Source organism: Stigmatopora argus, chromosome 16 (genome assembly GCF_051989625.1).
Source record: "Stigmatopora argus isolate UIUO_Sarg chromosome 16, RoL_Sarg_1.0, whole genome shotgun sequence".
Lineage (NCBI taxonomy): Eukaryota > Metazoa > Chordata > Actinopteri > Syngnathiformes > Syngnathidae > Stigmatopora > Stigmatopora argus.
The window spans coordinates 8,638,555-8,652,581 of NC_135402.1; the positions used below are offsets into that span (position 1 = coordinate 8,638,555).

General features: G+C 41.6%; 1 protein-coding gene across 1 annotated transcript; it reads right to left on the minus strand.

The window, feature by feature from the left end:
- Positions 1-55: 55 nt before the first annotated feature.
- On the minus strand, positions 56-13,081 carry zdhhc8a (zDHHC palmitoyltransferase 8a). The gene is made up of 9 exons (XM_077622680.1): positions 12,432-13,081; positions 6,459-6,580; positions 5,855-6,012; positions 4,498-4,670; positions 4,318-4,420; positions 3,498-3,589; positions 2,404-2,612; positions 2,198-2,310; positions 56-1,505 (listed from the first exon to the last, which is right to left on the minus strand). Exons 1-9 carry the CDS (start codon positions 12,581-12,583, stop codon positions 522-524), a joined length of 2,106 nt encoding a protein of 701 aa, XP_077478806.1. The 5' UTR covers positions 12,584-13,081; the 3' UTR covers positions 56-521.
- Between the last annotated feature and the right edge of the window lie 946 nt (positions 13,082-14,027).

Genomic DNA, 14,027 nt, shown 5'->3' on the forward strand with positions numbered 1-14,027 from the left:
TTGTATGTGTTCTCATTAGGGTGACTCAAAGCAATGACAAACTGGCACGTACAAAGACAATTTTCAAAACTTTTCCTGAAGTTCCATTATAATCTGCAGTTATGCAAATCGATTAGTACAGAAGATCAAGAAATGATCATTTTTACAACGTCTGTCTCCGTGAACAGAGGCACCGTTTGTGTATCATTTTTGAAAACATTAAAAAGTGCACATTACAAAATAACTTATGAGCAACTATCAAATTCTATGAATAGGGAGATACCAAAAAGTAATATCAAAACACATAAAAAAACATATTATATTAAGTATTCTTTCTGTATGAGAGTTTATGGGGCACATTCTGTCAAGGGAGTCGTTTAGTTGACTGAATCACCTTTTACGCAGTCAAATTGAATGTATAGTATTTTTTATATTTCAACAGGAAAATGTCATTTAAGAGTGATTTGAATACCAAGCGTGGTCACCGATGCATGTTGGGTTACCTTGGAATTGACTTTTACCGAGGTGGGGTGGGGTCTGACTCACGGGTCCTTCCCTTGGGAGGAGGTGGTCAGCATGGAGCGTTTGGCCGTCCCGTAAAACGCGTAAGGGGGGGCCGACGAGGACGTGGCGGAGGGAGGTAAACGGGGCAAAGTGCACATGGAAGGAGGGACGGGCAACCTGTCAGATGGGCAGTAGCCCGGTGAGGAAGAACGCGTTTTGGGGCACCTTATGAGCGTTGAGGCGGATGAGCCAGAGAGAGGTGAGGTCCTGGGGCCGGACCCCAGGACCCCCGTGCTCATCAGGAATTCCCGGGAGCCGTATGCAGGCGGGGTGGCTCCGCGGACGCCCTGCGCTCGCCCGACTTCGAGCGGTAGACTTCGTCGGCAGGGTACGTCATAGACGCAAGAGTCCGGTCCGTATAGGGCTTGTGAACGGGCGCGTAGGTGCAGCGACCGCTCCCTCTCCTCCGTTTCGCGAATTGAAGCCACCAGGGCTTTGGGGAGGCCGTCGAAGCGGGAAGCACCCGCGGCGGACTTCTGAGGGGTCGCATCTCGGAGGCCGTCTAGAAGACTTTGGGCCTTGGCCGGCGGCTCCCTAGACGGCAGGCCCTGGAAAGCGGGCGAGGGCTCCCTTTGGATGAACCCCGCAAAGGAAGATGAGGAGAAACCCTGCAGAGAAGGCGAGGGTTCCCGTGGCTGGGGGGAGTGCCGGGCCACGCCGACAAAGACGGGTGCGTAGGCGCGAGAGCCACGTTGCGTTGCGGCGACGTCCGAGCCCAGGCTCGGGAAGTAGACAGGCGAGGAGGTTCCCTTCTGCGGGGCAAAATGGGGGTCAGCGGAGGTGAGGAGTTTTTCGCCGCCGCCGCTGTGTTTTAGGGTGAGCGTGCGCGAGCCGAGCAACAGGGCGGCGGCCGTCGAAGGCGCCAGGGAGGGTGGCAACGCTCCCCTGAGGGGGCTTCCATTGGCATCGGAGCGGAGATCCAGACTTTTGCTGTCCCCTGGGGCTTCTGAGATTTTTAGAAGCTGCAGATGAAACATGACAACAACAACAAAAAATGCAACTCAAATACACATTGTATATGCACACGGTTTACCTGTTGTTCATTTGTTTTAGGATTTCACCAGGCAGATACTTGTTTTCATTGGGGGCTTGGAAAAACTGTTTTTTTTTATTCCTCTCAAAAAGGAGCAAAAAAAAAATAGCTGTTCATTTTTTTAGAGATAATTGACTACATTTGGTGAACACTAAAGTGCATTTCATCATTTCTGGATTAAAATGCAAATGCATTAGCAGAATTGTTGTTTCATCTTTTTTTTTTAAAATGACCATTTGATGATTTTCATTGTATTAACTACACAGATCACTTAAGACATTAATGTTCCATAAATCTGCATTTAAATACAGTTGCCACACTATCAAATGCAGCGAAGGCCATCTGACTCATGAGTGGGAGGAAGTAAACACTTTTGAATGGTCGCCAGTCAATCATAAGGTCACTATTGACAAAAAAAATGAGCATTCAAATTCATAGACAGCCTCTTGGAATCCCTAAAAAGTCATTAGAGGTTCCTTGAATGCACAATTCACAGTGTCCATGGAGGCAAACTGCTTGCGATTGACGGGCGACCATTCCAGAATGTATCCTGTTTCCCACTCAAAGTCAGATGGGATGACCTCCCGCTCACTGAATGCACTGAAACGTTAAGACGAGCACCTGCTCCGGGGGAATGGGTGACGATCCTCGGGAAATGGCCTCCAGGACTGGTCGCAGCTGAGGCACGGTGGGAATGGACACGGGAATGATGGGTTTAGTGTGGTGGCCCAATTCTGGAGAAGTAAAAAAAAATGGCTAAACTAAGAAAACTGCTTTCTTACCAAAAAATGAGACTAGAATGTACAATTGATTGGCTGGCCAAATACCTTCCATTCCAGCCAGGTGAGTTTTGAAGAGGCCGTGTTCCGGTTTGGGCGGCAACGGAGGCGGACTTTTTTGCTTTTGGGGTCCGCCAGAGACTCTGTTGTGTTGGCCGTTGTCTCTCACTTTGATTGACAGCTGTCTGTCAAGCTGGGGTCTGAGAAAAGGGGGCTGAATGTGGATCACAGACTTGTTGCAAGGCCGGGCCGAGTACCTTGGGGTCACAAAGACAATGTCAATGGCATACGATTTGGAGGGTGGATACCAATTGGATCCAGCAAATTGGATTGGATTTGAGAAATTGCCATTCTAAAATTGACATTTTATGCTACTAAACATGAAAGATTTCCTCACAAGGCAATACAATGCAAAAAAATGAAATAAAAAAGTAACAATAGAGCAAAAATATGCTCATTTCAAATAATAATGCCATTCTAAATTGACTGCACATTATTTTGTTTGCATTGTTTGTTTCTTTGTGCAATACATTGAAAATCTTATGATAACAAAGTTTGTTAGAGACCTTTTAAATACATACTTCAAAATATTTTTTTCAGTTACAACAGAAGTGTCATTTAAATATTATGGGATAGGAATATTTCATCAGAATAAAGTTAATGATATTTTCTAAAAAATAATAATTAAAAAAGCATTCCTAGTCAGTCCAATTTTTAACGCTGCATTAGGGTGGGACTTGATTAACAAAGCTTATCCAATTCATTAGCAATTTTCTTAGTTGATTAGGCTCCAGCACCCCCCATGATCCTTGAGCATAAGTAGTACCGAAAGTGAATGAATAATCCTGCATTTTAATATGACAGTGGATTTTATCTAAAATTATTAACATTTAAATAAATTTAATCAGAATTACATAATAAAAACAAATAAACATAAAATTAAAACCTAGTGCTACAATACCTTGAAATTGGTATAACGTAATAATATTACTAGAAATGTCTTCTCATTTAAGGCAAAAAAAATATTACCATGAGGGGAAAAAATATTTTTACCATAATAAAATGGTAAATTATTACACATTTAAATATTAATCAACTTGAAATGTAAAGTGAATAATGTAAAAAGCCTGAGTGATCTTTACCGTGGGGAGATGGGACTGCAAACCAGGTACTCCAGATTGTTACAGCAACCACGTGTGAACGGATTTACTCCTGCCTGAAACTTCCCGGTCACCTGTTGCAACAGCAATCACCCCAATAAGAACTCTGAAAACTATAGCAGGCTATACAGATATAAGGGAGATCAGGGTTGGTTGTCACAATTTTTGCACTTTCATAAATAACAGGTCTGATAAAAGTCCTTCATTTATAAATGCCTCGAGTTGGTTGGAAGCCATTGATTCAGTCATTTTCTGAATCGCTTATCCTCACAAGGGGTCAAATGTCTTGAATTGGATTTGATGTTCTTGACACAATTGACGCAATTGCGTGGTTGGTCATCACTCACAATGGGATCGGTTGTCCCATGTTCTTGAAATGAGATTTAATTCAAAATGATATCAATCTGAATTGAATTTAAGTGTTTTTCATTAGGGACAGCGTAGTTGAAAAGTGCTTAGCACTTCCGCTTCACAGTTCTGAGGTCAAATGTTCAATCTCGAGCACCAGCCTTCCTTTATGGCGTTTGCATGTTCGCTTTGGTACCCCCAGTTTCTTTACAAATCCCAAAAACACACCTAATCTGAATTGCCACCCGATATGAGTGCGGACGTGAATGGTAGTTCATCTCCTTGTGTCCCGCGATTGTCTGGCAACCAATTCAGGGTGGTCCCTGCCTACTCCCCATTGTTAACTGGGATAGGCTCCGGCACCTCCGCGACCAGTGTGAGGATAAGCGTGATGGAAAATGAATGAATGAAAACAAGTTTTGCACGACAAGACACGGTAGCAATTTGAACTGACTTGTTCGTTAGTCGTCCGTCCTCTGGACACCAGGAATAAGTGGAAGCCTGTCAGGCCGAGAACGGGGAAGAAAAACAGGCCAGAGATGCTGATGACGACCAAACTGCCAGGACCGCCGCTAAGGAAAAGAAGCGTTTTGGTGAAGGCAGGAATAAGTGGCCGTTTCTGCGGTAAGGATACGTGACGGTGCAGTGCAGCTTCCAAAGTTGGTCTGAATGATGGAGCACGAAGAGCAGGCCAAAGCTTAACACGCAAACCATGTGACCAGTGAGGGACAGCAGAAAGAGAAAGAAGTAGCGGTAGTTGCGCCTGCCGATGCAGTTGTTCACCCATGGACAGTGGTGGTCAAAATCCTGCTTGGAAGGACATATAAAGGGAAGATAGGAAGGAAAATTGACTTTTTAAGAGAATGGTCGGGAACCTTTTTGACTGAGACAGATGTAAACAAATCATATTTTTAAATGTTCATCATTGAGAGCCATAGCGATAGTGTCGGTGCCAGGACTCATCTCTCTCATCACCAGGCTCCAGTTATTTTTACCTAGGTCTACAATGTCTTGTGTGTCTTGTGTCTGTCTTGCTACTGCAACCAAGAAATTTCCCGAATACGGGATGAAATAAAGTTCTAACCTAACCTAACCCAACCAGTTTCCACATTTTAGATTACAGGTTAGTGGAGAGCCCTATGCCCTAATCAAAAGAGCCATATATGGGTCGTGAGCCGTGCTAGATTTCCTACTCCAGCCTTAAGGCATGGCACGCAAGAGTATAGTTTAGGAATTCTTGGGAAAATGCTGTTATGATAAAAACTTTCATTCATTAAAATTTAAAAAAATGCAAAAAATATACAACACTATAGCATTAAAGATATTTTTCTAAAGAAGGTAAAACAATTTATTGAACATTATTAAAGAATTTTCGGTCATAATTTTACTTAATTGAAGTTGAAATTAAAATTTTACTTTTATTTTTTTTAACTTTGGTTGGTTTTCCAAAGCATTTACAACCTATTGAGGGTTTCACATTTTACATAACTGCAGAAATTTATTTTATAGATATATATAAGATTATATTCATTAGCACGGTATTATTAATCGACTCAAACAGTCAAGTAATTCGATTAGAAAACACCTTCGAATTCAATTTTGCTGGCTATTAATGCGTTTAATTAATGTGGCATTGTCAAGGGATCTTTTCAAAGTACTTTACAGTAACACCTCGTTTATCACGGTTAATAGGTTCCAAGACCTGACGCAATAGGTCAAGAAGCATAATGTAAGGACAGTGTTTTTATGGGGTCTATTCAATATTATTTGGGGCTTTAAAACCTCTGCACTAGTATTTCACTCCTCAAAGTAGACACTGCCCTCATCGGCCAGTGAAATACCCTGCAGTTGTGACGTACCTTTTTTTCCCCCATTTCATGTTTGTATTATTGTTCCCACACCATTTACACTTCCTTTCATATATATTCAAGCCAACCAAGTACTCCAGTATAAAGTGTCCTATTGTTTATAATAGAATGGACTCAACTGACCTCTACGCAGCGATCGCACACACTGCAGTGCGAACATCGCGGCGGTCTGTAGAAGTGACAAGAGGCGCACCACTTCATCCTCACTTGGATGCCCCTCACATCGACATTCTTGTAGAGGGGCGCCCTTAACTCGTCATCCTTGTCCTCGTCCTCGTCGGCTGCCGGTTGGAGACATGTATTAAGCGCTTCTAGTACCATTTATGCATGGGAAAGTGCTAGAAATTTATATGAATATCTTCCATTGCGTGTCTAAGAAAAGTCATATATTTAATACAAGGAAGTATAATGTCTTTGTCCGGATTTGCCTTTGTTTTTTTACAATAATTTCTTATCTGTCCAAGACATTCTGACACATTGTGAGGACCAATTCTGATCACTTCAGTACTGACATTGCTCAACACTACCATCTGGTGATTGAATTAAATGGAGTGATTTTATTGTCATTATACAAGTGCTATAAAACACACATGTTCAAAGTATTTTAAAGCACTTTTAATGAAATGGTTTATTTAATGTGTGGAAAAGCAGCCAAAATACTCTGCCAAAATATATGCTGGTTTGACAGAACACCGCGATCAAATTGATCTCATACACATACACTTACCCATGGGGAGAACACCGGCGTCCGTAAAAGTCGCCATGGTGAAGTTGGCCAGCACGAAAAGGAACAGGGTGGCACAGCAGGGAGGTACGGCAGGGCAGATGGTCACTGCCAACCACGGACATCTGCCAAGTCACCAGAGGAGAAAGAATTCAAGATAAATTGGATCCACCGTTCTCGAGTAAGAGTGTGTATGTGTGTGTACTCCTCCAGGATTTTATTTTCAACAGCAGGGGCATTAATATATTTAAATAAATACATTTTATATGAGGTGGACAAGTTGGTAGTTCCGAGATTGAGTGTTCAATTCCAGGTTCTGACCTTCAACATGCATGCTAAGATAATTGAAGACTCTAAATCAGCGGTGGCCAAGTCCGGCCCTCGAGAGACCCTATCCGGTCTGTTTTCCATATCTCCGTCCACCAACACACCTGAATTAAATATTCTGGATCGGTATCAAGCTTCTGGACAGTTTGCTGATGAGTTGATCATTTGATTCAGGTGTGGTAGAGGAGGGAGATATGGAAAACAGACAGAATGAGGACTCTAGAGGACTGGATTTGGCCACCCCTGCGCCTGACACTAACTCTAACCCTAAACCTAACCCTTACCCAGTGCGGTAAGGGTTAGGTTTAGGTTTGGGGTTATGTTTAGGGTTAGGGTTAGAGTAAGGTTTAGAGTTAGGTGCAGGGGTGGCCAAGTCTGGTCCTAACCGTTAGGGTGTCTTTACCGTGCTGGGTTAGGTTTAATATTAAAATGTGATATACTGTTTTTGCATGATTGGAATGAGGCAAAATAACATGCATTTTCTCTCAAATATATTGTTATAATCAATGGTTTCAGGCTTGAGTCTTGAAAAAGTAGGGGTCGTGTCATAATCAGGATTGCCTTATATTCGGGGGTACTCGGATGATTCGCCGAAAGACGTTTGGCCGACGGACGTTTGGCTGATGGACAGGTCGCCGAATGGACAGGTCGCCGAGGACGTTTTGCCGAAAGTTCATTCGGCGGAACGGCCGTTCGGCCGAATGAACGTTCGGCGAAACGTCCATTCGGCGACCTGTCCGTCGGCCAAACGTCTTTCGGGGAATCATCCGGTCATGATATTCGGGCCAATATGGTATATCATAAATTTCTCTTTCATTTTCCATCTTGTCTGATAGCCTGCACTGCTCAATTTGGACTTCAGGAAGACTAAGAGCTTTCTTTCTTTTTTTCCTCCTTCCCCATTAAAATCAAACATGATTGATGGATAAATGCCATAGTTTTTTGACGCCGTGGAACTAGGGTTTCTTGAGGAAACAAGGTCACAGTGTTGCCCCATATGCGATCAGGCCCTAAAAGTCATTCTCCTTAGGGTACGTTGGAAAAAAAGGGGGCACGTGGGTATCCTTCCCTGCTCAGGTTAACACAAAACAGGTCTGCACCAAAGATGTAACGGGTGTAATCCTCATCCCTTTTATTCCCACGGGAACAGAATTGGATCCCAAAAGTAATTGTTTACAGTGAAAGATAAGCGAGTATTAGCGCGTGTTCATCACTGCTCCCACATCAGGAGGATTACCGAGGGACCGGGGGTCCCTCCGGGCTGCGACGACACAATTATTTTCGCTGCAGATTAATCTGTTGATTAGATGCTAATTGTTTATCGTGGCGCATTTGTTGTAAACGGGAGGCATTCAAAAAATTGCCCAGAAACGACAACGAAAAAGCACAGTGATGCCCTTATTTTTCTAGCAATGCTATGTTAATACATGCTTGACGATGTCATGGCTGTGTGAGATTAGACGGCGGATCCGTGTAATCAGGTTACACAGTGGGAGTACTTTAGGGTAACCGGCAATGTTCATAGTATTTGATTAAGAATAAAAAACAGTCCATATATTATGAAAAAAAAACATGGTAATAATGAATCTAAAGTGAAGTGGGAAGCATCCTGTCAATCAAAAGTGAGCCAATGCGCAAATGTGTTTGAAACAGGTTACAGTGGGGTAAAGCAGTGGGGGAGGGGTCCCCTTTGCTGATGCCATGCCAGATGTGAACCCACTAATCCCCCATTCCCCGCCAGATTATAAACTCTGGATTACAGGCCCTTTCTGACAACCCATTGTGGAATCCTCGTGGCGGATCGGCAGAATTTGCCATTCGATAAAACGACATCCATGCAGTAGAGTACATGTAATATATCACGGCTCCATTTTGATTTTTCTTCTCAAATAAGGCTTCCTTACATGATGGAAAAAGATCCGATCCATGAAAAGAAATGAGTTCACAAGAAATAATCATGCATTCTGAATGATGAACTCAACGGGGAAGGAATGGTTAGCGGCATTCATCACAATTTTGAGATTAAGGTTTCAATGGCATTTCAATGTTCACCCGCCTTTGAGATTTCCCCAGCATTCTACTTCTCGCGTGGTAAATTGACTTAAAATGCTCCTAAATTGTGAAGGATTTACTCTCCTATTTTTTTACATCAGATGTACTCAATCAATAACAAATGGATATTACTGCAGTATCCAGTACTACATAGTGGCTAAGCGGGACTTTAGTCCTCTCAATCAGATGTTATTTCAGCACGTGTGCCCCTAATTGGATCATGTCACGACCAAGGACCAAGTGACAAATCAAATGACTGATTTCTTCAGGACCAGTTTACAAAGAGGATGGACAGTTGGATGAGTGGACGCTGCCCCACTCACCATCTGGACAGTGGAGAAAGGACACTTCATTATGCCAACCAGACAAGCCCCACCTAATGAAAAGAGCCCTTCCGGCAGAACTGTATTAAATCACACACACACACACACACACACACACACACAAACACACACACACACACTGTGTAAGCCGCTCACGCCGCCCTCCCTCGTCCCGGCAGTGGGTTAGTGGCACAGCAGACATTCTATCGAGCTGCAAGTTGGTCACATAGTGGGGTTCTCGCATTAATGGCATCACAGCTATGTTGGACCACAGACACACATACATTGGCCAGTTAGTTTTGACATTTTGGCTGGGCCTGTAATTTATGTCTTTTATTTTTCCAATCTGACCACCAAAAGCTTGTTATGCTGTGTTTTTTAAGGCTATAGTTATCAAAAATGTTTAATATGTTACGTTAACAGCTAGTTATTTTGACAGTTACTCCCTATTTTCCTGTTACTTGAACGTATAATGTTGTATGATTGAAGATAAGCAGTACAAAAAGTTAAGGAATGTTGAATAAAGTATACTCCAATGCGATTGCGATATATATATATATATATATATATATATATATATATATATATATATATATATATATATATATATATATATATATTTATACATATAGATATAGACATAGATATAGACATAGACTATATATATAGATCTACAGATCTATATATCTATTTTTTTTGTTTCATTGTGCATTTTTTGGCTAGTGTGACTCGTACCCAGGTGTGAATTATAGTCCAGAAAATACTACTAGTACTCATTTCAAAGTCTGCAGACAAAAGTCAAGGAACTCCAATTAACCCAACTGGGCTGATTTTTTTCGTTCACACACTTTCATTCCCAACCAGATCAAGTACGAGGAAGGATGCAGTTGCAGGAGATTAAAAAATAAAATCGACAAGCAATTATATCTTGCATCTGCAACGTGCCAAAGTCAAAGACTCGGTTTTCCCAGATGGGGAATTACATTTCATTGACCACATCCTAATCCTCCTGCATTCCCAACCTGCTGTTGTATTCCAATGCAAAAGGGCTTGGAATCATTGGATATGACTAAGAAAAACTGGGACAGGTCAAAAGTCGCTACAGCACAGGTTGAAATAATTCTTTCAGCAAAACAATAACGGCTAAAAGCAGGCCGTGTCTTTATTTGTGGCATTTCATCTCAAAACGCAAACATAGCTTCAACACTAACTCAAAATATTCCTTCTCAAAATCATCACTGGAATGGTTGTCCAGTTATAACGTCACAAACGTACTACATTGGGGGGAGACAGGTCAGGCTGCCTGCCGAATACATACATGGAGACACTTAACCTATGACGTACCCACTCGTCCACAGCCAATCAGAGTAAAGAACTTCCATTTAAATATCATTCATTTATTCATTTCCCGTACCTCTTATCCTCAATCAAACTAGACCCATGTTTTGGGGCTGTGGGAGAAAACCAGAGTACCTCAGAGAAAACCCACACAAGAGAACATGGAAACTCCACACAGGAAGGTCTGGATCTGGAATCGAACCCTCGATCTCAGAACTGTGAGTCTCGTCCACCTGGCCCCCATTTAAATAGCAAATCTTTAAATTTAATTGATGGTCAATATAACATGAAAATAGATATTCAGTTCCTCGTTAGTATAGTGGACAGTATCTCCGCCTGTCGCGCGGAAGACCGGGGTTCGATTCCCCGATGGGGAGCATTACCTTTGACATGACTTTTTAAATTACTTATTTATGTTTTTACTGGGAAACACACACTTTGTGGAGTAGCACCACCATTTTTGTTATATGCAGCTGTTGTATAATGACATTAAAGGCTTTTGATTTGATTTGATTTTCAGCACAAATTGCCAAACTTGCCAAAATAAAGTTGTGGAAAATTGATGAAAAAAACTCGCTAACTCTCCTAAATATAAGAAAGCCCACATCATAATGCTTCCACTCAATGTACATTAAGGGTGTACTTTCTTTCCACATGAATTTTTATAAAGGTTGAGTGTCGGTTTGTATAATTACAATTTGACAGGTGTGGTACTTGGAGGTAGATGAAGTCAAGTACTGCAAATCCACAATGAATGCTTCACACACACATACACACACCGCGAGTGGACACGTTCCAAACTCCCACCACAAATAGGTCAAAATATGGCTTCAAGGGATGATTCCAACCTTTATGACAAGCGTCACAGTTCAAAAGGGTATGTTTTTCCCCATTTTAAGGCGTAAAAAGTCATGCCGGGAGAGGCGTCTTATCTTTCAAAGTGTGCTACATTGCCGCAAGTTCTTGGGGTGGGCTGCTGAATGCCAACCAGGTCAGTGCCATGGCACACAAGTAGCATATGGTCATATTTATGTGGGTTGGGAAATTTAAAACAAAAATGGAACGCTTGGATGGGATGATGCAGGAACTGTAAAAGGCCTATAATAGAATGTAAAGAAGTGATTGTTCATAATTTCTTGTTTTTCTTTCTGATGAAGTTTGAGTGTACCCGAGTACATTTGTGGTTTTATTCATTTTAATTTCATTCTTTTACCCTTCTGTTTATTTTGTATTTTTATGCAAATATGATTTTTTTTCTTAAAAGGTTTTAATTAAATTACTATAGGAAAAGGTTGTGGCCCACAGGTCAGTAAATATATAGTTTTAAAAAGCATATATTATAAATTGCTTTGAGCATTCCAAATTAATAAATAATTCAAAATACAAAAAAACGTAATTAAAAAATACATTGAAACAAAATTTGATAGGTTGAAAAAAAAGCTAAGAAAATGAATGAATATTTTGTTTTATACATCCTTCATGAACTTAAAATAGCATAACTCTGCCTGTTGAAATGATTTGGACGTCTATTGCTGTCAATGGCAACCTTGTAAAAACTAATGGCTCTCGTTTACTAACTACCACAACACATACTCTACATGTGACCTGGGCTAGTAGTAATTAGGTTATGCAAATAATGACTAATAATATCTGTCCTGTTCCTGTAAGGGTTAAAATAAATTTCTGAATGTATTTCAAATGATATGAAAATAACAGTAAAAAATCTAATAAATTGCCTTACATAAGGTTAAAGATGTTAAGTGACAACTTTTGCATAGCTGTGCACTGAAAAAAATCCGTCAAAAATAAGCCCATATTCAATTTCCCCGGCACTAGTTCTCCACAAGTTGTACAAAAATGGAAATTAACTCAAGTTCAGAAGTTCCGCATCCCCCCAAACCTATAACCGTTTGTTAAATCAAGTTAAATTACTCACGTGAAGACGAAGAAGAGCGATGTGGATCCCACCAGGAGGCATGCGGCGGTGCACACCGGGATGAAGGCGGATGCCCCCCGCGAATCGGCGCCGTCCCCGGCCATCCTTCCGGCCATCCTCCCGGTCCTCCTGGTCCTATGCATCCGCTCCATCGGTCGCCTCCAGCGGTCACTCAAGTGCCACGCCGTCCGGCGCGCAAACAAAGCCCCGCGAACAACAACCCAGACATGTTCCGCCGGCCAAACAAGGGTGATGGACGGGAAAATGACGACCGTGCGGACGCTCACTCGCTCCGAGAAATGATGCGTTCTCGTGGGCGCCGCCAGGCAAAATCACCCGCACGCACGCCGCCTTCGGTTCAGCCCGAAGGTGGAGCTTTCACTCGCGGGTGACGTGAAAGTTGATCTGCGAATATTGTTGACTGCAGAAATTGTCCATTTTTTTTGGGATGATTACACCAATCTATTTTGAGGCGCATAAGAGGCCTACAAAACAATTTCCCCAATTCTATTACCTGTTTGCTCTACTATTATCCATCATTTTTACATTTCTTTAGAGCAGGGGTGGCCAAATCCGGTCCTCTAGAGCCCCAATCCAGTCTGTTTTCCATATCTCCCTCCTCTACCACACCTGAATCAAATGATCACCTCATCAGCAAGCATTCCAGAAGCTTCTTACCAATCCCGATTATTTGATTCAGGTGTTTTGGTGGAGGGAGACATTGAAAATAGACTGGATAGCGACTCTCGTGGACCGGAGCTTGCAGAGGAGGGCATTTTCTTCCCCACCTTCCCCTAGCGTCAGTAAAGTATCACTGCATCCAGTGAGGCAATCATTTTTCCCAACTGTATTTTTTTATGATGGTATAGTTGATGATTCACAATTCAGAAAGCCAGAAAATAAAATGTAAAAAGTGCAAAAGACATCAAAAACATCCTCACAAGAGTTGCAGGGGGGTGCTGGAGCCTATCCCAGCTAACTACGGGCACCAGGCGGGGGACACCCTGAATTGATGACCAGCCAATCTGTCCTTATTAATAAAAATGATGTTGGTCAAAGTACATTTTTGTTTTTCCTTAGTTTTCATTCTTTATTTTGTCCGTTGTTTTTGGCATTGTGTATTAGAATAGCCATGTACCTGAAACTAATTTTATCACAATCATTTGATTTGCCAAGAGATCTCAATGCCTGTCATTAAAGCGTCGCAATAGTTTTGGTCACCCTTCGTGTATGTGCCCGAATTTAACATCTAAAGCACATGTGTCAAAGTGGCGGCCCGAGGGCCAAATCTGGCCCGCCACATCATTTTGTGTGGCCCGGGAAAGTAAATCATGAGTGCCGACTTGAAGAGTATAGATGTATATTAAATTTCCTGATTTTCCCCCTTTTAAATCAATAATTTTAATTTTTTAATCAATTTTTTCTGTGTTTTTAGTTCAAAAATCATTTGGTAAAATCTAAAAATATATACAAAAAAGCTAAAATAAACATTGTTTTAGATCTATAAAAAACTGAATATTCAGGGCTTTTAATCCAGTTCTTTTAATCCATTTATAAAAATAAAAAAATCTAAATATTATATCTAAAATGGTCCGG